Raw genomic sequence first — 26,750 nt, 5'->3', positions numbered from 1 at the left:
GCATACCATGTAAGATAAAGAGTAACATTTTTTAAAGCACCTAAGTGAAATAAGAGCCTCAAGCCCATTTTCAGAAGTGACTTAGGCATTTAGGAGCTCAAGTATTATTGAAAGTCTTTAACTTTTCATGTGGGACTTTGTTCTTAAATTATACACCAGTTAATAGAGAATGACTGACTTATTACTAAGTGAAAGTAATGTTTATTAAACAATAGTTGTCAGGGTTTCTTCCCCACTCTGAACTCTAGGGTACAGATGTGGGGACCCTCATGAAAGACCCCCTAAGCTTATTCTTACCAGCTTAGGTTAAAAACTTCCCCAAGATACAAACTTTGCCTTATCCTTGAACAGTATGCTGCTACCACCAAGCGTTTTAAACAAAGAACAGGGAAAGAGGCCACTTGGAGATGTTTTCCCCCAAAATATTCCCCCCAAGCCCTACACACACCCTTTCCTGGGGAGGCTTGAGAATAATATCCTAACCAATGTGTTACAAAATCATCAAAGACCCAAACCCCTGGATCTTGGAACAATGGAAAAATCAGTCAGGTTCTTAAAAGAAGGATTTTATTTTTAAAAAAAAAGGTAAAAATCATCTCTGTAAAATCAGGATGGAAAATACTTTACAGGGTATTCAGTTTCAAAACACAGAGGATCCCCGTCTGGGCAAAACCTTAAAGTTACAGAAACAGGAATAACACAGGGAAAATTCACATAAAACAAAAGATAAACTAATCCGCCTTGCCTGGTTTGCCTATACTGGTTGCAATATTGGAGACTTGGATTAGGATGGGTTGGAGAAGATGGATTTCTGTCTGGCCTCTCTCAGACCCAAGAACAACCACCTAAACAGAGAGCACAAACAAAAGCCTTCCCCCCTCAAGATTTGAAAGTATATTGTTCCCTTATTGGTCCTTTCGGTTAGGTGCCAGCCAGGTTAGCTGAGCTTCTTAACCCTTTACAGGTAACAGGATGTTGTCTCTGGCCAGGAGGGATTTTATAGTTCTGTATACAGTAAGGTGGTTACCCTTCCCTTTATATTTATGACAATAGTATATTGCTGATTGAATCAGAACACCTAATTGATAAACAGACTACTTGTGTTTCTTCGCTATATTCAGTTTTTCAGGCCCACAACGTTACACTTACCGTGTTAAGGGATTGACTAAACAGGAAGACTTTCTCAATCTTTTATTTCAGGTTCTACAGTGGAGAGCACACCAGGAGGAGACAGCCAGACTGGAAGCTGCTGTAGCTGTCAGAAGAAAAGAAAAGGAAGATGAAAGAGAAAAGATACAGAAAGAAAAGGAAATTATTCAGAGAGCAGAGGAAAAAGAAAAAGTATAGAAAATGTGCTATTTGAATGATTTATTGTCTAATTGCTTTTAAAAGCTTTAAGTAATCTCAATACTTTATATTATTGTAAATAGTCTTTTTGTTATTAGTTCAGAGATTAGCAAGTGGTTAGTGGAATGTTGCTAATACCCATTTCAGCTTTAAAGCTGCATGTACTTGTGCAGCAATTATTCTACTTTCTTATTTTTCTAAAAAGACACCAATATAGGTTGTTGCCACACAGACACAAGGAAAATCAGTGCAGAGAAACTATTTCATTTCTAGCTGTCTTACAGATTTATGCTATCAAGTAATATGGCAAAGACCACTGAAGCTACCAAAGCTGCAGCAAGATATGCTGCATTGCAGCAAATGAGCCTCACAATATATTGGCTACAGTGTTTAAGCACACTGCACTTAGACCAACACAGGGAACTTTCAAATAGGCTTCCAAGAACAGGTGCACATTACCTCTTTCAAGACGGCAGACCTCTATGTTTACATTGTGCTAAGCATCGTTTGACTGACTGGGAAATGTATGCAGTGTTGTAGCCTTATTGGTCCCAGGATATTAGAGAGACAAGGTGGGTGAGGTACTATATTTTATTGGACCAGCTTCTGTTGGCAACAGAGAGAGAAGCTTTATAGATTACACAGAGCTCTTCTTTAGATCTGGGAAATGTACTCGGAGTGTCACAGCTAAATACAAGATGGAACAGATAATTGTTTAGCATACGTTGTTAACACATATTTCAATGTGAAGTGGCCCATTAACACCTCTCAGTCAAGGATTTCTTCAAAGGAAACCTGCACAGCCCCTTCAAGAGATGAGCCTAGGAGCTTAAATTCGTAACGTCACTAGACACTAAAAATCATGGACTGAATAGTGCACTGGAATTATGGTTTATTACAATCTGTAACCCCGTTAATATCCCCATCACTCCCCGGCTTTCCCCCTTCCCCGTAACTGGAGAGGTGTTAACGCGCCACTTCACCTTGAATAGTCCCTTGAAATATGTGTTAACTACTAGTGTTAAATAATCTGTTCCACCTTGTATTTATCTGTGACACTCTGGGTATGTTTGACACTGCAATTAGACACTGGTGGCTGGCTCATGCCAGCTGACTCAAACTCACAGGACTTTGGCTAAGGGGCTGTTTCATTGCAGTGTAGATGTTCCTGTTGGGGCTGCAGCCCAAGCTCTGGGACCCTCCTACTTTCAAGGTCGTAGAGCCCGGGCTGCAGCCTGAGCCTCAACATCTACATTGCAATGAAACAGCCTCTTAAAAGACCCCAGAGCCAGAGCCAGAGTCAGCTGGCACGGACCAGCCACCGGTGTCTAACTGCAGTGTAAACATATCCTCTGAATAAATTTCCCAGATGTAAAGAAGAGCTTTGTGTAAGCTGGAAAGCTTTTCTCTCTCTCTCCAACAGAAATTAGTCCAATAAAAGATATTATCTCACCTACCTTGTCTCTCTGTGGGGAAATAACATTGTTCTAACTAAAGTCTAAACAGTACTTTGTGGAAAAACTTTGGAGAATAAGTTTTTTTTACTGCTTATAGAAAAATCTGCTTATGTGTCACTAGCTGTATTTTTCTACACTAGTTTTTATCATTAATGTAATTTATACAAAAACAGGAACCTTTTGATTTTGAGAATTTACCTATTTTTTTACTTATTTCTCATTCTGAAATCTTACACTCAGAGGATTAACATCACAACTGGTTTATGTGGAATTTTTATATTAAAAATGCATAATTATTATTTCAAGTCAGCAATAAGCAGCAAGAGCAAATGAATGTTTATCGGGTGGTCCTGCAGATCCTTCAGCACATGAGTAACTTTACTCACATAAAAAGAAAAGGAGTACTTGTGGCACCTTAGAGACTAACCAGTTTATTTGAGCATGAGCTTTCGTGAGCTACAGCTCACTTCATCGGATGCATAGCATATCGTGGAAACAGTTTCCACGATATGCTATGCATCCGATGAAGTGAGCTGTAGCTCACGAAAGCTCATGCTCAAATAAACTGGTTAGTCTCTAAGGTGCCACAAGTACTCCTTTTCTTTTTACGAATACAGACTAACACGGCTGTTACTCTGAAACCTGTCTTTACTCACATAAGCTGTCCCATTAACTTCTATGAGACTGTTTGTGCTCACATGCTTGCAGGATTGGGCCACTGACTAGTAGGTTTTTATGTATACATCTGTTGAAAGCAATGAGTGTGGGGGAGGGCACAAAATCAGATAGGCAGAATTGTTTCAAAATAGAATATTTTCATGATGCGTATTTGAAGGGTTTAGTGAAGTCCAGGGACCCCAGCCCACAAGGAGGATTTAAGTTAACAGTTGATCAGCCAGTGGTGAAGGCTGGAAAATGAAAAAACAGTACCTTGCCAACCGATGTCTCCTCTGTCCTTAGGCTTCTCCCCAAGTAAATACCTGTCATAGTCCTTTGTAACATACCTTAATGGGAATGAACATAAACTCTGTTCATGCCCCATCTGACTGAGAGCATGAATGGGGGAGTTCGGCTCCAGAAATGCCTTATCCTTCTCTACCTCTACTTAGATGTTTGAAGTCTTGTCTCTTTCAGACCATCTGCATGACATTATCCATATTGCAGTAATGTTCTTGAAAACAAGATTTATTAAAACTAAACAGAATATGGAGTAAAGCAAAAGAAATGGTTTACAAAATTGAGTGATGCAGGGGTCCTTTAGCTTAGTTACAAAGAAAAGAAAAGAAAATCCTAGATCTTTAGAAAGTCCTCTCATCAACTCCTCTTTAGGCCTGACGTAGCCTTTCCCTATTGTGTCCAAAGAAATTTCCCCTTATCTCTTACTTACAATTCATTATCATATCTGTGTGTGGCTATATCAACCATTCCACACAGGAGTATTTGAACAAGAGTGCTGCCTAGAGAAAGTGCCAGTCTTTGTGTCCCATATGAGGACTTTACCTCTGGGATGTTTCCACACTTTCCTATCTCCAAGCCCACCTTGATCTCCCCTTCGTTAGACACGCCTCACTAGTTGAGGTGATGGACTTGATTTGCATGGCCATCATTCTTTGCTGTGGATGTTAGGTTGTGCCCATGTACAGTCTGTATCTAGTTTCCTTCTTCGCTGGTTATAGAGGTAGCATGGATTTGTCTCTTTAATTCTCTTATCGATTTTCCATTGCTATTAAATTTAAATTATTGCCAGATTCTGTTCCCTCAGTCACACTACCACTAAAAAAATAGAATGAATGAAATGACTACAGAGACTGGCATGTAGTTAGTGTAACAGTGGGACAAAAGCACTTGAAAAAATGTTTTCCCTGTTGTCTCATATCCTTTAACTTTTTTCTTTTATTCTGGGAACTTGTCATTTTCAATTGTGGTTATGAGGTCATATTTATAAGCATGTAAAATATGCACTTTGAGCCAAATCCTGGTGCTGTTTAAGTCCAGACAAGTTTTGCCTTTGACTTCAATGAGACAGGATTATATATACACTGTGTAGGCATGTTCTAGTCATTATCTGTAGATATTTTAAGCATATTTCAAAAATGTACAAGATGAACTTTTCAAGATTCTCTATACTGTGCCATTCCTGCATTCTTTCACATTGGCTCTGGCAGATGTTTTCTGATATTTGTTCCCAGAGGCTAGGTTATTATTGCTTTTAGGTATTGGTTTAGTCTTTTTAAACTACAGACTTCTGCATAACTGTTGGTCACAGGTATGAAGAGGTGTGATCCCTGATTGACATATAACGTGCCAACTGAAGCTCCTAGTATAGACACAAAGCTGTGTTTATACCAATTTGTTTCATTCATGGGGAGTGATTTTACTATACCAATATGATACAGTTGTGTTTAAACTAGGAGAACTTTGTCAGGAAAAGTGCTCCTAGTTTCGAGACAGCCTTTGAGGGGGTAAATGTGTATAATTTCTAGCCATTACAAAAATTGTATTTGCTTTCTGATCCCCTGCCACCTGAATGCCTTTTTAGTATCAAAAAAAGAACAGGAGTACTTGTGACACCTTAGAAACTAACCAATTTATTTGAGCATAAGCTTTCGTGAGCTACAGCTCACTTCATCGGATGCTCACTTTGCATGATGAAGTGATGAAGTGAGCTGTAGCTCACGAAAGCTTATGCTCAAATAAATTGGTTAGTCTCTAAGGTGTCACAAATACTCCTTTTCTTTTTGCGAATACAGACTAACACGGCTGCTACTCTGAAACCTGTCTTTAGTATCAGCGGTTTACCGCTAGTTCAGGATGCAACATGAAGAAATTTTGATTGACGTTTCAGAGTTGTCTGACAAGTTGTCTCTATTGGTGGCTTTGGCCATCTAGTTTTATTTTCTCCTATATCACAGGGGGAGTGGTTGGGTTACCGGGTAGATTGGATCACATCTTTTGCTAATAATTAATAAAAATATTCTAATAACCAGAGTTGTACAGTTGTCCTTGGTTTCGGATTGTGCATATAAAAATGGCCTAAATAAAGTTATGATTTGCTATTAAATTTTAACCCTGTGGAGCAGGAAACTGGGATTAATGAAATAGCAACATTTTCTGAAAATCTACTTTTTCCTGAACCACAGCACCTAAAGGATTGTTTGCAAAAATGGAACAGCTCATTTTAAAGGGGCTGATGCTCTGAAAACCATTGCAAACTGGAGCCTTCTACAAAAGCCTAAAACTAGAGTATTTCTGTGACATATAATGTATTAGTTTTATGGCCATTTCATAGAGGTTCTGTTGCAAGGAATGATCATCTAAACTATTTCCTTTTTAAGTTAGCGCCTTCCACACTGGGGATTGGGCGGGGGAAGGGGTGAATTTAGAGATTTTCTTCCTCTTTATCCAGGGACTTGATGTACTTTGAAATGAATAACATTTATTTTAGATGTTTTAGTTATGAGGACTTTAAAAATGTATATAATAACTAAAAGTCTGTGTCCCAAGCTGTATGGATATTCTGTGGAGCTCCTAAGATCCATGACTGGAGCTCTTTTGTGTAATCTGTTTTGTGGAGTTCCTAAGCTACACAGAACTTGGCTCTTGCTTGCACCGAAGTCCATAGCAAAACTCCCATTCACTTGAGGTGGTGCAGAAGCAGGACTCTGGTACACAGCTGATGCACAGAATATCTGCAGATCGGAGCCCTTTTGAGGTTCATTCCCATGGAGCCTCAGAGTATAAGATACATATGAACTTTTCATGGAGAGATTTCAGAGTAACAACCGTGTTAGTCTGTATTCGCAAAAAGAAAAGGAGTACTTGTGGCACCTTGGAGACTAACCAATGTATTTGAGCATAAGCTTTCGTGAGCTACAGCTCACTTCATCAGATGCATACTGTGGAAACTGCAGAAGACATTATATACACAGAGACCATGAAACAATACCTCCCCCCACCCCACTCTCCTGCTGGCAATAGCTTATCTAAAGTGATCACTCTCCTTACAATGTGTATGATAATCAAGTTGGGCCATTTCCAGCACAAATCCAGGTTTTCTCACCCTCCGCCCCCCCCCCCACACAAACTCACTCTCCTGCTGGTAATAGCCCATCCAAAGTGACCACTCTCTTTACAATGTGTATGATAATCAAGTTGGGACATTTCCAGCACAAATCCAGGTTTTCTCACCCCCCGCCCTTTTTTTCCAAAAACCACACACACAAACTCACTCTCCTGCTGGTAATAGCTCATCCAAAGTGACCACTCTCCCTACAATGTGCATGATAATCAAGGTGGGCCATTTCCAGCACAAATCCAGGTTTTCTCACCCCCCCCCCCCCCGCCACACACAAACTCACTCTCCTGCTGGTAATAGCTCATCAGCTCATCCAAACTGACCACTCTCCTTACAATGTGTATGATAATCAAGGTGGGCCATTTCCAGCATAAATCCAAGTTTAACCAGAACGTCTGGGGGGTGGGGGGGTAGGAAAAAACAAGGGGAAATAGGCTACCTTGCATAATGACTTAGCGACTCCCAGTCTCTATTTAAGCCTAAATTAATAGTATCAAATTTGCAAATGAATTCCAATTCAGCAGTTTCTCGCTGGAGTCTGGATTTGAAGTTGTTTTGTTGTAAGATATCGACCTTCATGTCTGTAATTGCGTGACCAGAGAGATTAAAGTGTTCTCCGACTGGTTTATGAATGTTATAATTCTTGACATCTGATTTGTGTCCATTTATTCTTTTACGTAGAGACTGTCCAGTTTGACCAATGTACATGGCAGAGGGGCATTGCAGGCACATGATGGCATATATCACATTGGTGGATGTGCAGGTGAACGAGCCTCTGTTAGTGTGGCTGATGTTATTAGGCCCTGTGATGGTGTCCCCTGAATAGATATGTGGGCACAGTTGGCAACGGGCTTTGTTGCAAGGATAGGTTCCTGGGTTAGTGGTTCTGTTGTGTGGTATGTGGTTGTTGGCGAGTATTTGCTTCAGGTTGGGGGGCTGTCTGTAGGCAAGGACTGGCCTGTCTCCCAAGATTTGTGAGAGTGTTGGGTCATCTTTCAGGATAGGTTGTAGATCCTTAATAATGCGTTGGAGGGGTTTTAGTTGGGGACTGAAGGTGACGGCTAGTGGCGTTCTGTTATTTTCTTTGTTAGGCCTGTCCTGTAGTAGGTGACTTCTGGGAACTCTTCTGGCTCTATCAATCTGTTTCTTCACTTCCGCAGGTGGGTATTGTAGTTGTAAGAATGCTTGATAGAGATCTTGTAGGTGTTTGTCTCTGTCTGAGGGGTTGGAGCAAATGCGGTTGTATTGCAGAGCTTGGCTGTAGACGATGGATCATGTGGTGTGGCGAGGGTGAAAGCTGGAGGCATGTAGGTAGGAATAGCGGTCAGTAGGTTTCCGGTATAGGGTGGTGTTTATGTGACCATTGTTTATTAGCACTGTAGTGTCCAGGAAGTGGATCTCTTGTGTGGACTGGACCACGCTGAGGTTGATGATGGGATGGAAATTGTTGAAATCATGATGGAATTCCTCAAGGGCTTCTTTTCCATGGGTCCAGATGATGAAGATGTCATCAATATAGCGCAAGTAGAGTAGGGGCGTTAGGGGACGAGAGCTGAGGAAGCGTTGTTCTAAATCAGCCATAAAAATGTTGGCATACTGTGGGGCCATGCGGGTACATGCGGGAGAGTGATCACTTTAGATAAGCTGTTACCAGCAGGAGAGTGAGGTGGGAGGAGGTATTGTTTCATGGTCTCTGTGTATATAATGTCTTCTGCAGTTTCCACAGTATGCATCCGATGGAGTGAGTTGTAGCTCACGAAAGCTTATGCTCAAATAAATTGGTTAGTCTCTAAGGTGCCACAAGTACTCCTTTTCTTTTTACATGGAGATTTCTCACAGTGAAGTGCACAAGAGAGCAAAGCTAAAGTTATTTGGGATACCTTAGCTCTGTATTTCCATAATTTTAAAATAATTTTATTTAAAGTGCACCCTTAAGTTTGAATTTCCTTGTTTTCAGACAGTTGTGTGTTTATATAAAGATTCTATGATTTATTAATTTTCCTTCATTAAATTATTGATACGTATTTACAATTTTAATTTCAGTTTAATGTCTAAGGGGTCTGTGAAAGGTTGTTGTTACTATTGAACAGTGGTTTTCAAGATTGGTGTAACCATAGAACAGTGGTGTCAGGGATCCGTAGACTATGTCTAAGATTTCCAAAGGGGTCCGCATGGCCATTTGAAATTTTATAGGGGTCCGCAAATGAAAAAAGTTTGAAAACCACTGGTCTTGATGGTTAATGCAACAATGGACTGTAGGACACAAAAACCTCTGTGGATCAGACATTATCCTATTAGCCTTTGACTAGGACAAAATAATATATCCAAAGTTACTAAATGCTGTTCAGCGAGGCAAGGTGGATGAGGTAATATCTTTTGTTGTACCAACTTCTGTTGGTGAAAGAGATCAGCTTTCACGCTTAGACAGAGCTGATCTTCATTCATGCTAATTTTCTGCATCATTGAAATTCCAGTTCTGTACCTAAATTTGAAAGACTGTTGTCTATTCCTTTCATCTTTATCTGGCATTACCAGTCAGACCAAAATCAATGTCAGTGAGGACATGTCTGACGCGCCAAGCATCTGAAGAAAGCCCATCCATCTTCTTTAGTTATTTCATGGGATGTCTGCTTTCTGTAATTGCTATTGCTGGGTAGAACAGATGAAGAGGGCCATAGTAACAAGAAAAAATTACTCACTGGTAATTCTGTTTGTTGTACTCTCATCCTATATTCCTTGCTCCTCCCCTGGAGGACTGCCACTTGGAGCTATACTTGATACAAACTGGAAATGAGGTGCTCTGATTGCCATGCATTTTGTTTCCTTGCTCCCTGGTAGGGGGAGCAATAATGCTGTCTGTAGTTGCTGTTGTTGGATAGGATGGAAAAAGAAAGGAGACATACCAGTTGGAAATTTTTCTCTTCATGCATGGGGGGTTCCCACAAACTTTCTTCTGCTCCTACTACATCTCAAAAGCAGTTTTTGCAGCTTTCGTTTAGAGTGTAGTTTGTTAATATTTCCTAACATAGGCAAATATGCTTTTCTAAAATATACATATTATTACAAAACCCAAGATGTCAGATTTTCCCTGGCATTACTCTTGCTTTGCTGGCCTGTATCTTGGTTTATAAGTGTTCTGTTGTTTTAATCTGTATATTTCATTCATACAAACTCCAGGTGAGAATATACTGGGCTGAAAAACAACGCAAGTGGCAAGAAATGGAAGAGAAAGATCTACATCGTCTGGCAGAACTGAAGAAATTAATGATTGAACAAGCAACTAAAGATAAAGAAAGGTATTAAAACAAACAAAACAAAACAAAAAACCTTGAAAAGTGAATAGATGATCAACAGGCAAGAATGAGTAACTCTTCCTGATCTGATTTGCTCAATTGCCTCAAATTTGGGATAAATTGATTGTTCTTTTTTTTCTTTCCAATTATGCAATGGAACCCTCTCCTGCCATATAGTTACAACCGGATTATGGAACCCAATAGCAACACAGTTCCCTGGCCCAATTTGTGTCTACATATGAACTAAACCATATTATACAAGGCTTTATACTGGTGCGAACTGCAAATTGTTGCAACTAGAACAGGATTCAACAATTTATAACTGAGTCCTTTGACTCCATTGTAGTTTCGTGTAGATGACACCTTTCATTCCTCCATCTCATAGAACTATTTCTAATCTATTTGAGAGACAGGTAATGGGAGACATTTATATAGAATTGATTTCCTGCCTTAAAGATACATTATTTAATGTATACATACTTGTGGCTTACATTTTCAAAAGTGACTAGTGATTTTGTATACTTTGATTTTTGGGGCATTGTTTTTAGACACTCAAAAAGGGGGAAGTGTCTGATTTTCAGAAAATGTTGAGCCCCAACACTCTGAAAGTCAGGGTGATAGCCTTTTAAGGTGTTTCAAGTTGGATGCCCAAGAATTAAGACACTCAAAATTACTAGCTACTTTTGAAAATTTAGACTTACAATGTTACGTATGTAAAGACTATTAACAATATGAATCTTGATATTTATTGTGTTCATATATGATACTATACCACTCCAAAGAGAGGTTTTCAGTAGATCTGGGTGGATTTCCCCATCCAAAAAGAATTATTTTAGCATTTTCAACATATAGAAAAAAGAGCATCTTGTTTATAGTTTCTCCACAATTTGGAACCAGTATAGTTCAAAATGAGAAAAGAAAATATGTCTGACATGCATTGCAATTTATTAGTTTGATAGTATAGACAACTTTGCCCTAAGGATTGGGGCCCTCTGTGGACCAGAGTCCTGTCCGTTTTCTGGAACAGGAAGAAAGCCAGGAGCCAGTTTAAAACCAGGCTATTTATCTAAAACCCCCTTTCTTTGTCTGTTGGTTCCTGGGGAATCCAATTTGAATTAGTATATGTTCACCTTCCACAGCGGTGGCTTCTCTGGAGATGCTAAAACCTGAGTGAATTTGCCAAATTACCCCCCTGCTGTTCTCCTATTTACCCTTTCCATGGAAATTCATACAATTCCACAATAACATTCAACTGCATTTTCAATACAATGAACTCCAAAGATGTTAAGTTAAACCGTACTGAATTAGTTTTATTTCAATAAATTTCATGCAGGATATTGTCAGTCTGTCACAGTATGAGAACCATTCTGTCCTCTGTTCCACATCCTCAGTGTTCTTTACTTATGTATATTTATTTGCCGCCTCTTTAACACACCTGCAATGGCTTTTCATTTAATTGACTGCACTGAAGCCATTAATCTTGTGCTTTACCTAAGGCCATGAATGTTTGAGATTGAGATCCAGTTGAAATTATTGCCCGAGGCTATTTAAGGGTCAAGGGCAGAGAGGCTGTATTCTGTTTTCCAGCAGTAGTTAAAAAACAAAACAGCAAGAAGGTGGATGTGTAGAAGCTGTTGTGCTGACTCTGTGCGATACGAGGACCGCTGTACAATGAGGTGATCCTGCTAAGGCCAGCTATGTCAGTGATGCAGCCTGATTCCAGTGATAGTGCAGTATAAAACAGCCACACAACATACCAGAATCTAGTCCTTGTATTTATGAGCAATTTACTATCCATTACAAAAGATACATAAGCAGTGCATGAGTTATTTTCTAATGTGTTTTTAAAAGCTATAGATATTAGGTTATATAGCATCATACAGTAGGAAAGGATTATGCTAATAACATATAAAATAAACAAATGGCACAATTCAGTAAAGAAATAATAGAGGTGAGATTATGAATCAAAAGTAAGTAAACGGTCATCTTTACGTTTACCAGACTTGTCATACTATGCATGATAAAACAGTGTAAGGAAAGGAAAAATTACTTACTTTTTGTTGAGGATACTCATTCTTCAGAATTGTGTAGTTCTTTTCCTCTTCAGACTTCTTCACTAACATTAATCAAAGAAGGAAAGAGAGGTGTTACTGTTATTAGGTACTGTAGTGCCGCATGTGTGCTGCCTGGCACTCTACAGTATAAGTACGCCAAGCTAAAATGAAATACATGCCCCAGTGAGCTTACAGTTAAGGGTCACAATGCTGTGAAGACTTAGGTATGTGCTTAATTATAAGCAGGAGTAGTCCTAGAGTCTTTGTAGGATTGGGCTTTAAAAAACTAAGAATGGGGACAATACAGAGCAATACAGTACTAGACAGACATAGTGGTCATTAAGGTGGCATGTTTTGATGATCTAATGGATTTTCAGTAGATTTTTAAGGAGGACAGGAAAGGTGTTTGGCATACACGAATTGTCTGGCTATTTTAAATACAAGAGGTGGCAAAGAAGAAGACATGAAAATAGGAGCAGGCAAATGGGATGGGAAAAGTTTTTAAAACTAAAGTTTTCTGAATTAAAGTTAAAATTGGATAACTGGGCCTATGAAATTATCATTGAGAGGGAGAAGGGCTAGATCAGTCTTTTTCATCTCAAACATGGATGATCCTGTACCATGTTAAGACTATATTCCAGGGGTTTACTTGTGTGCTGTAGCTGCTTGTATTGCAAAGCACGAGTAAACCAGATTTACAGCTGCTTTGCATTACCAGAGAGTGCCAGTGAATCTGACCGTAAATAAGATTTTTTTTCCTCTTAAAGACTAAGTACTTCACTTTTGAAGCTTATTGAGGTTACAATTTCTGACTTTGTGAAGAAATGTAAAATTATTGCTGTACTATTTAAAACTTTTAAAAAATCCATGTTGTGGGGTAGTGTCAATTATTCGTACCTTGTTTGATAGTTTTCTGTTCTGATAGAAAATCAAAGTGTAATTCACTGCAGCAGACTGCTGAATCATTCATTGTTTGAAGCTCTAAACTTTTGATGTTCATTCTACACAAATGCTCTAAAAAGACCGGAAAGTAAAGGAATGTGAAAGAGATTATACAACAATAGTGCACAGCTACTGACTACTAAACTTTAATAGTCTTATTTAATTTTTTAAGGAAGACTGTAGCTTCTTTTTGTAAGTAATAGTCTGTTGAAGGGTAACTATCCCACAATGAGAGAGACTCCCACCATAAATACAGAAACCTAATAAGAAAAATGTTCAAGTGGAGACTGAGTTGCATACCACATTTGCCCAGACAAAACCTGTATTTGCATATACATGTGAGATAAATGGGGTAGGTTATGCTTGTAGACATTGAATAGTATCGTTCTCCACAAGTAGTCCCATTGAAACCAATAGGAACCACTTGTGGAGCAATGGGTTACTCAGTATCTACAAGGGTATCAGCATTTGGTCCATTGAAAGGGCAAATGGGTACTTGTATGTGCAAATACTGTACTGATTTCCCTGTACACACATCGGGCCGAATCCTCAGCTCATGTAAATTGTCATGCCTCCATTGACTTCAATTGACAATTTACACCAGTTGAAGATTTGGCCCATAAATTTTATGGATGCTAGCAAGGGGTTACTTATGGAAAACCTGGCCCGACATGTGATGTATTTTAGGGCCAGATATCCAAGGACTTGGCAAGGTCATAAAAGTGAGTGTCAGATATGGAAACATCTTCTGAGCTACCGTCCTTTTGTATAAACACTACATGTACCCACAGTATACATGACATATTTATACTAATCACAGTAACAAACAATAACTGATTATAGTCTGAAAAAAACATGTGTTACAAACATTTTTAAAAGTGCTGTTAAAACTTTTATAATAAGCATGTTAGTTTTTTCCTCTTGAATAGTTATGACAGTGTCTGAAAGCAGAATTTTAATGAAATTATGCTTATCAGAAATTACATAAGTGTGTACCCACAATACTTCAAGAGGTAGCTCTGCTGAAACTAATTAGCTAATCTCATTTGTCAGCTTGTTGCTTATTAAAATTGTTATTTACTAAATTGTTATTTACTATTTTATTAAAGTCAAAATTGAGTATTAAAACATTAAAATGTTTTGCTGTAAAATTAAAGTTTACTTTGAAATAACAGTAGTTAAAATGTTAAGTATAATAGAGTAAGTATAACAAAAATATTACAGTATCATGTGGATACTGTGAAGTTACAGCAGAAGTGAAACACTTAAAGCCAACTATAAAATATTTATTAAGCTGTTCTAAACTTGGTAAACTATTTGCAACTGAGAATATATTTACAAATTAAAACTCCTCCCTGTTGTGTATGTAGCTTTCATATCTCTACTGTTATCCTCTGACCAGGAAGCTAAAGATCTTTGTTAATGCTGCTCCTGACTGGACAGCATGAACAACATGATGATCTTCTCAAGATAATATGATCATGAAAATATGATGATCTTCTTTCTTCTTCTCATGAGCTAGGAGTGCCACTTCTTCAACACTTTCAGCCCTTGCTTGGTCAGAAAACAAGAAACAGAAACTTTGGGCCTGATTTTCCACTGCGTTGCACATTATGTAATAATTTACACCTGTGCAAAGTGAATGGTAGATTCTTACATGAATTTTGCATTCTGCTGTGATAGTGTTTCACACTCGCTTTATACATGTGTAAATGACTACAGTAGGGACAAGTCACTTAAAAATCAGGCCTTGATACATGTCTCTTAAGTTTTTAATTTGGTAGTTCCTGGCAACTTCCAGGTCATTGAGCCTCATTTTTAATAGCACTGGATAATTTTAGAAACCGTATGGTAGTGCAAGCATTTAAAGCTGCATGAAAGGCTTTCGATAAAATGCTAATTTTATCATTTGCCATTTTTCATTAAAAAATGAAAATTCTGAATTTTTATTAAGAGATTTTCATGTCATTTCACTTTATGCAAGAAGCAGATTAGGCTTTCACCTTGAAACAAAAATATTGCCAAGGGCCTGTGTTGTGAGTCTGAACCTATTTAAAATACAGGAACAACAAGAACAAATTTGTCCAAATAAATAATGCCCAAATAAATGTGTTAGTCTCTAAGGTGCCACAAGGACTCCTCGTTATTTTTGCTGATACAGACTAACACGGCTACCACTCTGAAACAAATTTAGAGAGTGTCTTGTGCATCCTTGAGTAATATTGTACCATCTTCTTGGGTCATACCAGTTTGTCCTGTTAATTGCTCTCGGATCATTGCAGCCATGGTCTTTTGTAACTGCCTGGTTAACTGGCTGCTTGTTCCAAATCCTTGCAATTTACACTACAAGTTACGCTCTCCTTTGAGTTTAATAAACTCTTTCTTTTTCTAAGAGTAAAAGTATTAAAAATCCCCACTTTTTTTTTTTTGCAGTGCTTCCTACTGCATATCCTAAAAGGAAGTTAAAAGTTTTGAGGAAGAAGGGTGTGTGTCTGTCTGTCCCATGAATAAAGGGGCGGGAAAAGGCTATCTCATGCAAAAAGACAAAGCAGGTTTCTGCTGTTTTAGGGCAATACAATCAGTAGCTTTACTTACTTCTACAAGAAGCAAGATTAGAGGTCTTGCCTATTTATTGAATGGAAAGAGGAAGGATAGGGAGAGTCATGTTTTTGCTGCCATGTCTGGATGTCAGAGTGCATTTCTTTTAAGGTTGTTAGTGAAGAAAATGGAAGAAAAATAATACATTATAGAGAATATTGGACAAAAATTAGCATCCATAAATGTGTTCTAATAATTGTGAGAATATTCATGGATAATTATCCATTCTTTAAACTCTGGTAAAATAGTTAAATGAGTTAGTTTCAGGTGTTTTGAGGAAACCTCATATTATTCATGAAACAGAGATAAAGAATTTCACCCTGGTTTTCAAGCAGAAACGTTGAAACCACAGTTTGATACAACTTGCCCAATGTTTTCATCATATATATATATATGTGCTCTATTGTACAGGATTAAGTTTAGACAAGAACTGTTGGAAAAACGCCTGATGGAGAGAAAAGAACTGTCCCTTCAAGAAGCCCATGAGAAAGAAGAAAGAGAGAGACGTCTTGAAGCCCTCAGGCAACAGGTGATTTTGTTTCCTGTGCATAGTATTTAGATATACAATTAAGCTACATAAAATTACATTAATATAACACATTACAAAAGCAATCCTTCCGCAATCAAGAAATGAAAAAGTTAAGGTTTTCACAGTAACATGATCTCTGCCACATTACACACCCTTTGTGTTTTGTACTTCTGACAATATGATCATTAACATATTAAATGACACAGTGGAATCTGTTGATATTTGGAAGTGGATAGTCATTAATTTCTCTGAGTTGGGACCCTTTTTTCCTTCTGTTGCTGTTCCTTTTAGTTTCAATCCTGTGTAGAGGACCAGCACGAGGCTTATGAACCACTTAAGCCCCCAAAATGAGCGTAAGTGGTTCATAGGCTCTGGGTTGGCTCTCTGCACAGGATTGAGTTTAACTCTCTATGAAGTTGGTGCAGTTCATGAAAAAACTGTATTCCAGACAGCACTTATCCAGGGTTGCCAAGTAAAATTTACTGTGATAACTTTATTTTTTTCTTTTCCTAACCTTTGAACATATGTCTTTGAAACATTTATGTTACATTTAATTTTATTTTTAATTTAATTTCCCTCCGTTGTTTTTTGTCTTCAAGGAATAAAAGGGAAATCCAGTACTTGAGATTCTATGCTGTACTCCTGGAAGTGCAGCTTAGAATGTGCAACCCAGAGTGTGGGTGGGGAGCAGGAAAAAGTTTATTTAAACCACTTTTTGTGTCTTTCCAGTTGTGGGCTACTCTGGGGGCCAAAACAGCACCCAGTGTAACTCAGATAGCCTTAGTATTTAGAGCAGGCTCCCCAGGGTAGCCTGCGATTTGCAATGCAAGCCAGAATGACCATAGCAGAATTTCCTATGACCCCACCCCCAGCACATGCTCTGCACTGAGGCATAGGCAGCCCAATGCAGTGTGTGAGCCAGGCCTGAGTGGCCTGTTTATGGCCTTATAAATTCTTTGAATTAAGACTTTGGAATTGCAGGGTTTACAAAGTCTGCAAGGAAGGAAGATCCTGCAGAGTTGATGGTCTGTAAATGAGGCTCTGAGGGTATGTCTACACTGCAACTAAAAACCCACAGCTGGCCTGTGTGAGCTGACTCAAGCTCGCAGGGCTCTGGGTAAGGGGCTGTTTCATAGCAGTGTAGACTTCTGGGATCGGGCTGCAGCCCAAGCTCTGGGACCCTCCCACCTCGCAGGTCTTAAAGCCTGGGCTCCAGCCTGAGCCCAGAATTCTACACTGCAATAAAACAGCCCCTTAGCCCAAGCCCTGTAAGCCCGAGTCAGCTGGCACAGGCCAGCCAAGGGTTTTTAATTGCAGTGTAGACATTCCTGTGCATTTCTCTGCCTCAGGTAAGGTTATTTACTGAAAAATTAAATCTGTCTGTCTGCACAGATGCAAGCTGTGATACTAATCTTGTAAACAGTTATGTACAAAAGTAACTTGACTGACATTAGTGGTTTAATTTATTTCAAATGGAATGTTTTCAACTCCTTTTGGACCTCCTGCAGAACTTTAGTAATGTAGGGATATTATCAACTTAAACTGTCGGACCTCCTCTGTCCTAGTCCTTAGTTGTCTCTACTCAGAGCAACAGCCCAAAATCCTCTTATGTCTTGATCTAAGTTAGCAAGATCTCTTTGCCAGCATGAGTACACTTTATGCATGGTTCTAGCACTAGAGTTTAGGGTAACTCAGATGAGCACTGCCTTTCTGTACAGGTTTCTGGAACCTGCCAGCTAGTTACAGAGATACAGATTGAATTTACTTTCTTGAGTTTAAAAGGGCAGGCCTAGGCTAGATTGTTCTCTTCTGGCCAAAATGTCCTCATTACATTCCTTTTACATTTTTCAGAGCTGGTTTACAGATAAATGAGCCTCAAAGTTCAATTGGCTGCTATTTCAGACTTTTTTTTTTTAAACCTGTTGAAGTTTTTTTAAGATTGAGTTAAAATATTCTGCTAGAATAACCACGTTATTTTGCAAAAAGAAAAGGAGTACTTGTGGCACCTTAGAGACTAACCAATTTATTTGAGCATAAGCTTTCGTGAGCTACAACTCACTTCATCGGATGCATACTGTGGAAAGTGTAGAAGATCTTTTATACACACAAAGCATGAAAAAATACCTCCCCCCACCCCACTCTCCTGCTGGCAATAGCTTATCTAAAGTGATCATTCTCCTTACAATGTGTATGATAATCAAGTTGGGCCATTTCCAGCACAAATCCAGGTTTTCTCACACCCCCCCCCACCCCCCCCACACACAAACCCACTCTCCTGCTGGTAATAGCTTATCTAAAGTGACCACTCTCCTTACAATGTGTATGATAATCAAGGTGGGCCATTTCCAGCACCAATCTAGGGTTTAACAAGAACGTCTGGGCGGGGGGGTGGGGGGGGTAAGAACAAGGGGAAATAGGTTACCTTGCATAATGACTTAGGCTTGAATAGAGACTGGGAGTGGCTAAGTTAATTGTATCCAATTTGCAAATGAATTCCAATTCAACAGTTTCTCACTGGAGTCTGGATTTGAAGTATTTTTGTTGAAGAATTGCCACTTTTAGGTCTGTTATTGAGTGACCAGAGAGATTGAAGTGTTCTCCTGCTGGTTTTTGCATGTTATGATTCCTGATGTCAGTTTTGTGTCCATTTATTCGTTTGCATAGAGACTGTCCGGTTTGGCCAGTGTACATGGCAGAGGGGCATTGCTGGCACATGATGGCATATATCACATTGGTAGATGTGCAGGTGAACGAGTCCTTGATAGTGTGGCTGATGTGGTTAGGTCCTGTGATGGTGTCCCTTGAATAGATATGTGGACAGAGTTGGCACTGGGGTTTGTAGCAGGGTTTGGTTCCTGGATTGGTGTTTTTGTTGTGTGGTGTGTAGTTGCTGGTGAGTATTTGCTTCAGGTTGGGAGGCTGTCTGTAAGCGAGGACTGGCCTGTCTCCCAAGGTCTGTGAGAGTGAGGGATCGTCCTTCAGGATAGGTTGTAGATCCTTGATGATGCACTGGAGAGGTTTTAGTTGGGGGCTGTAGTTGACGGCTAGTGACGTTCTGTTACTTTCTTTATTGGGCTTGTCTTGTAGTAGGTGACTTCTGGGTACCCTTCTGGCTCTGTCAATCTGTTTCTTCACTTCACCAGGTGGGTATTGCAGTTTTAAGAATGCTTGATAGAGATTCTGTAGGTGTTTGTCTCTGTCTGAGGGATCAGAGCAAATGCGGTTGTATCTTAGAGCGTGGCTGTAGACAGTGGATCGTGTGATGTGGTCTGGATTAAAGCTGGAGACATGTAGGGAAGTAGAGACTGTTACTTAATATAACTACTAAGTTATTAGTCCAGTTCTTTCATCTCCTTCATCACTTTTTGGTTGTTGGTTTTGATTGGGAAGAGTCCCTACATCTTCCTTAGAGCTCCAAGGACACCATCATTTCTCCTCATATATACAATGTACTCACTCAGTTGAGGGCATTGTATATATGAAATACATAAAATAAAAGTAAAATAAATAATAAAATACTGAGGTGCTAGGTCTTCTCTTGGCTGCCCAAGAACAAGATCTGGCTTAGATGACTTGTCTCAGCACCAGGTGGTGGTGCTGTCATCCAAATGCTATAAGAAGCATCATGGATCCAAGGAGAGGCCTCTATGGTTGAGTAGTTTTGATCTGAGGAGACTGTCCTAAAAACGAGATTGATTTGCTGCCCAGATCTGTAGTTACATCACATAGTGGCCTAGATAGTGATAGATTGCTGAGAACAGGCGCTCAGTGCTGTGAAGGACTGCAGAACAAACTACTACAGTGCAGGAAGAAGTCTATGGGAGCCTGCTGTTCGTTGAAGTGGACAGTGATCTCTGCATAAGCTGTAATCAATAGGTTATTTCTTTTGTGAATTCCTATGTTGAAATTTGTTGAAATTTTGGACTAGTCAATTCAGTTCAGAGGAGTCAGGGGATCTATGCTATTATCCCTGAGCAGCTATTTCTGCTCAATAAGATTCTTCTGTTGTGTTCTGCCTGATGTCATCTTATGATGGATCTTGAAGGGACATACGTATGTATTTCTGTCAGTCCAATAAGCTGTTCCATCTTTTGACTTGAACTTGAACAAGATTGACTGCCACCGTGTTCAGGACTCCTGTCAGACTGCTGCCTGCCTTATATATCACATTTGAATTTCTGCGAAATTTTCATGAATCCTCTTACCCTCTACCAAAAGCTCCAGCCAGTACTGTTCCCATTGCGGAGATTAAGCAAAGCTATCATTTGTGGGTATCTAGACATATCTTTCTGCAGGACCACTCTTTTGATTTTGAATCTCACCCTGCTGCCTGTTCTAGGAGATCAGCTCCGCAATCATTGTTTAATTAACCCTTCTCAGTCCCCCTCCTGGGGGATTGTAGTGCTAGTTTCTCTCTCTTAAATAGCTAGTTTACTAGTCATAATGAGAGGAAATTATTGGAGAAAGAGGAGTTATTTGTCAATAACTCTTGTTTTGCTCCTGCATTTCCACATTTCTCACTTCCTGTGGCTGCCCCATTTCTCTGCTTCTTCAGAGTTTTCTGAGTTTGTTGGATTCAGTGGAAGGAACTGAGGGCAGCTGAGGTCACACATCCTTTTTATAGCCTGGAGACCAATCATTTAGACCCACAGAGGTTGCATTGCTTTTCAGAGTGGTTCAAAGTTTGTCATGGGCACACTTACATCTCACAGATGTGGAGCTGCACAAGGACTATGTTTAAAGGACAACTGTTATTGGTAAGGAACTTTTCTCCACACCAGTCCACTTCATTCCAACTTCATTCCAGTTAGATAGTATCAACTATTTGACTAATAAGCATTTTCATGTAATGTTATTTAGGTTGCTATTGTTGCTGAAATTGATCCAGCAAGAATGATGGCTGATACAGTGGCATCTAAAGCTAAAATGGGCATTGGAACTGAAGAAGAATGTGTTCTTCAAAGACCACTGTTTACATTACGTACATACAGTGAAGAACAGGTAATTGCCTATCTTGTATAGTCTGTGTACAAATGAATATTCCATTAACAGAAAGATTAATAATAGAAAGTTATTGTCACGTATGAAACCAGAAATACTGGAGAGAAACTAGTAGGGCTGTTGATTAATTGCCGTTAACTCATGCGATTAACTCTAAAAAAATTAATCGTGATTAAAAAAATTAATCATGATTAATCGCAGTTTAATTACACTGTTAAAAAATAGAATACCAATTGAAATTTATTAAATATTTTGGATGTTTTTCTACATTTTCAAATATTTTGATTTCAGTTACAACACAGAATACAAAGTATACAGTGCTCACTTTATATTATTTTTATTACAAGTATTTGCACTGTAAAAATGATAAACAAAATAAATATATTTTTCAGTTCACCTCATATAAGTACTATAGTGCAATCTCTTTATCGTGGAAAGCGCAATTTGTGAATGTAGATTATTTTTGTTACATAACTGCACTGAAAAACAAAACCATGTAAAACTTTAGAACCTACAAGTCCACTCAGTCCTACTTCTTGTTCAGCCAATCGTTAAGAGAAACAAGTTGTTTACATTTATGGGAGTTAATGCTACCCACTTCTTATTTACAATGTCACCTGAAAGTGAGAACAGATATTCACATGGCACTTTTGTAGCAAGCACTGCTAGGTATACATGCCAGATATGCTAAACATTCGTATGCCCCTTCGTGCTTTGGCCACCATTCCAGAGGACATGCTGATGACATTTGTTAAAAAAATAATGTGTTAATTAACTTGTGACTGAACTCCTTGGGGGAGAATTGTATGTCTCCTGCTCTGTGTTTTACACACATTCTACCATGTATTTCATATTATAGCAGTCTCGGATGATGACCCAGCATGTTGTTTGTTTTAAGAACATTTTCACTGCAGATTTGGCAAAATGCAAAGAAGGTACCAATGTGAGATTTCTAAAGACAGCTATAGCACTCGACCCAAGGTTTAAGAATCTGAAAAGCCTTCCAAAATCTGAGAGGGATGGGGCGTGGAGCATGTTTTCAGAAGTTTTAAAAGAGCAACACTCCTATGCGGAAACTACAGAACCCGAACCACCAAAAAAAGAAAATCAACCTTCTGCTGGTGGCATCTGACTCAGATAATGAAAATGAACATGCATCGGTCTGCACTGCTTTGGGTCGTTATCAAGTAGAACCCGTCATCAGCATGGACGCATGTTCTCTGGAATGATGACTGAAGCATGAAGAGACATATGAATCTTTAGTGCATCTGGCACGTAAATATCTTGCAACGCCGGCTACAACAGTGCCATTACTTTCAGGTGACATTGTAAACAATAAGCGGGCAGCATTATCTCCTGCAAATGTAAACAGACCTGTTTGTCTGAGTGATTGGCTGAACAAGAAGGAGGACTGAGTGGACTTGTAGGCTCTAAAGTTTTAAATAAAAATTGTATTGTTTTTGAATGCAGTTATTTTTTGTACATAATTCTACATTTGTAAGTTCAACTTGCATGATAAAGAGATTGCAATACAGTACTTGTATTAAGTGAATTGAAAAATACTATTTCTTTTATTTTTACAGTGCAAATTTATAATACAAAAATAAATATAAAGTGATGACTGTACACTTTGTATTCTGTGTTGTAATTGAAATCAATATATTTGAAAATGTGTTAAACATCCAAAAATATTTATATAAATGGTATTCTATTACTCAATTTTTTTAATTGCTTGACAGCCCTAATATCTAGTTAATATTTTTAAAATTAAAAAGTAAACTCTCTGGCATGTATGTTGCATTTCTCTAAAGGATTGTTGTTCTGCTTCCCCCTTCTCTGTTTAGTATTATGGTAAATCTTTAGGGTAAACTCCTGCCCTTATAGAAAACTACATCAAGTAAGAGTCCCTGTTGGGTGGGTAGCTATAAAACCCTAAGTAGTAGACATCTTTCAATGAAATGGCAAATTATTCCATTGTCTGGGATGGGTCCTCTACAAGCCTAGTCAGGTGTAAAGGGAAAACACCAAATTAAAATAATGATACTCTCTCAGTTTGAATCAGATTGCTGAGGACATTCCCAGTTCTGCTTGAAATAGAAATTAAACAGTAGTACAACAGCATTATCGGTTGATTTATTTTTCCCCAAAAGCAATAACCATATGTTTAAAAACACTATCCATGCTCTAGAATAATGATGTGGAACGTCTGTTTAAAAACATAAGTTACACTATTGGTATAATTGTGAAGTATAACTTTTAGCCCTGCATCTGCTGAAAATTAAATGATGTTGTTAGTTAAGGCTGCTAGATACTTTCCATTATGAGACCTTGTTTTCAGTTTCTTACAACTTTGCCAGACTTTAAGCATTCAGATTGGACTTTTTTTTTTTTTTAAGTTTCAGCAGCAATGGCTCAGCTCCTTCCAAGAAGAAAACAAAAGAAAAATAAATTGTTTTGGCCCTTTTTAAAAAAAAATTGGAACTATCTCATTGAAAAGCTCTAGTACCTCCATATTTTGGAAAAAGGGCTCAGAATTTGTCAGGCAGTAACCTTGATGTCAGGGATGTTCTCTTGGCTGTCCATGTGGAAATTCACCCAAATTTGGCCAAGTTAGAAGCTTCTGTAATATCTCAGTTTGTACATGGCCACTAGAGACTTGTTAGAGTGTGGCAGCTAAATTATCCAAATATTGTGTCTGCAGTGAGTGTGCTCCATCTTGTCACCGCTCCTACATGCCAGCGAGACTATGCTTGTCCCCACAGAGTGACTGAGCATTTTCTATCCCAGGGCTGCAGGGGCAGAGCAGGATTTTTCCTGCAATTGCTCCTCTCTGACACTGTAGACCACTGTGGTACTGGGCTCAGAACTGAGAACGGTGTGGCTCTCTCTCCTGTGCCCTCAATACTCCACGGCTAGTCCCCAGGCAATGGGGAGGAAGAAGGCACACTGGAATGTAATGGGCTGAGGAGTGAAGGGAGGGTTGCAGGAGGCAGGGGATGAGCATGGATAAGGAGCAGAGAGGGAGTAGGAGCTGAAGGGTGTGGATTGGAACAGAGGGCAGATAATCTCCAGTACAGCACCTGGAATTGAGCCCAGGTACTCTCAGTCTCCACATTCCTCTGCTGTCAGCAAACAGCTGTGAAACCCACTGGCAAAGTGTGTATCTCACCTTCCCCCCACCCCCACCCCAGTGACCTGTCCGTATATAGGTCAACAGGCTCCTACTGCTACCTTTTACTTCATTAATTCAAGTGGAAGAGGTCTGTGCTGTGAATTTTAAGATCTGAACCCTGCTGATGGCCCAAGCTGGGAGTCAAAATGGTTCCATATGATGGAATTTCTGTTTTGTTTTTTTAATTAGGAAATTACATTAAAATATGTTTTAAAAAAAATTCAGGTTACAAAGTCAAGCACTGACAAGTTAGGAAATACCAGAATTAAAATTTCCTTTTGCATATGCATTATGATAGTTTTTAACTACATGATCACATACAATTTTTCCACAGGACTCCTGTCTCATTCAGTGCTCAGGATCGCTGGTACTCTGGGAATAAATCAGGATTGTGAAGTGAATGAGGCTGTCTTCTGTAGGACCCCTGCCTCATTTGTCATAGAAGTTGGGGATAACACGACCACCTTTTCTCACAAAGGGGTTGTGAAGATTAATTAATATTTGTCAAACACTCAGATAACTATGGTGTGAACACCATAGAAATCCCAGAAAGAAATTAGTAAATCTGTCTTCAGTGCAGAGCTAGGATGGCATGCGTTAAATAAGTCCTGCAGCCACACATCAAATGTAGAGAATAAAAAGCAATATTAAGTAACTCATGAAGCAGGGATCCTGTGGGAAAAATATATGATCATGAAGTTAAAGGTTATGCATATGTACAAGGAGACTGAAATAAGATTGCATAGACAGTGTTAATTTTGACATTTTCTATCTTTTGAGTCCTTGATTTTCCAACTTTAATGTTCTTATAGCACAGGTTTTTATGTAATTTATAGAGACACACAAATATATATGTTACATTTTTGAGAAAGTATTAATACTAATATTTTGTTTCTGTTCATCATTATGATATTTTATTTTAACAGATCATTTCTGACCCTAGAGTTCGTGTTGAGCTAGCTCTTCGAGAAGCTGGACTTCATAAAAGTCTTTATGCTAAAGAGATTTTACCAAAAATTCCTCCACTGAAACTTCCAAGAAGGGACATGGAATCTACAGTCTTTAAAATGTAGGGTCCAGCATGGATTTCAGAACTCTTTGACTATCCTCTGGACTATAATAGGAAAATTTTTAATAAACTTCTTTAATTTAGATAACTTTGTGAATTTAGGATACTACATAGAATTATTTAGTTCTCAGTCAGTATGGTCATTTAAAAATAAATGTATTTCCTATGGAATGCGCAGTAGGCCATTTAATACAATCTTGAATAAAGTTTTGGAACATCATGTTCTTTAGGAGATTGTAATCTAATTATCTGGAGCCAAATCAACCTCCTATGTAAAAGCTTAAGGAAGAGTTTCTGTGCATGGAACCCTCTGTTAAGATTCCCACACAGCATCATGTCTGGGATGCAGTTTTCCCACATGATAAACACTGTGGGGCCCAACCCCAAACCTGGTGGATCTCTGGGGATCCATGGGAGGCATATCCCCTCACTGGTTCTGATCCTTGGAAGCCTGCTCCCCATTCCCGCCATGGCAGTGTGGTTCCTTTGGGGCTACAGTTGTAGGTACTCTCCCCCTGGCCCACAGTAGCATCTGAGCATTCCCCATGAAACTCTGTGGGAAAGGTTATATAATATGGGATCCTGCCCCCAGATTTACTCTTTTTTAAGTCCCTTGGAGAGGGCTCCACTGGGTGTGTGATAGTGTTGAGTCTCTTCCCTGCAGAAGATGTGTGATCTGTATGTGGAGGGCTCTCCACACACAGATCACACAGAATACAATTTGGCACTTGGTAAACAATATTTTGAAGAAATATTTTTTGTGTTAATTGGCAGCACAAATCTAAAGTAACTTCACAAAACAGTCATTTTAGATGGTAATATAGTACATAGATGCATCCCACATAACTTTCATATCAGGTTATATTACCTGAGAATTTGATTTTTTTAATTATAAAAACCTCATTATCATAAATGCTTCTGTTATTTCTTCATTATTATAAGAGGAAATTTAACCTTTCTCTAAAATTAGAAACCAATTGGGTGCATCGTGTTTACTGCAAACTAATCATCCAAACAATTTCATTTTGCAACTTAGTCCTTCAGAATACATTATAAAATTAGAAATAACATTTTAGCTCTAAGAAAAGGAGTACTTGTGGCACCTTAGAGATGAACCACTTTATTTGAGCATAAGCTTTCGTGAGCTACAGCTCACTTCATCGGATGCATACTGTATGCATCCGATGAAGTGAGCTGTAGCTCACGAAAGCTT

The 26,750-nt window shown here is 38.8% G+C and overlaps 1 protein-coding gene across 1 annotated transcript in view; it reads left to right on the top strand.

Moving 5' to 3' along the window:
• Positions 1-26,188, top strand: part of CCDC148 (coiled-coil domain containing 148) — a 155,187-nt gene extending 128,999 nt beyond the window's left edge. Inside the window, exons 11-15 of the mRNA XM_037912823.2 lie at positions 1,201-1,341; positions 10,057-10,175; positions 16,178-16,295; positions 21,156-21,296; positions 25,395-26,188. Of these exons, the coding sequence (XP_037768751.2) occupies positions 1,201-1,341; positions 10,057-10,175; positions 16,178-16,295; positions 21,156-21,296; positions 25,395-25,541 (666 nt within the window). The 3' untranslated portion in view covers positions 25,542-26,188. The remainder of the gene's footprint in view (positions 1-1,200; positions 1,342-10,056; positions 10,176-16,177; positions 16,296-21,155; positions 21,297-25,394) is intronic.
• The last annotated feature ends 562 nt before the right edge of the window (positions 26,189-26,750 follow it).

Source organism: Chelonia mydas, chromosome 11, assembly GCF_015237465.2.
Source record: "Chelonia mydas isolate rCheMyd1 chromosome 11, rCheMyd1.pri.v2, whole genome shotgun sequence".
NCBI lineage: Eukaryota > Metazoa > Chordata > Testudines > Cheloniidae > Chelonia > Chelonia mydas.
Note: the sequence above shows the minus strand (reverse complement) of the source record. Positions and strands in the feature narration are given on the sequence as shown.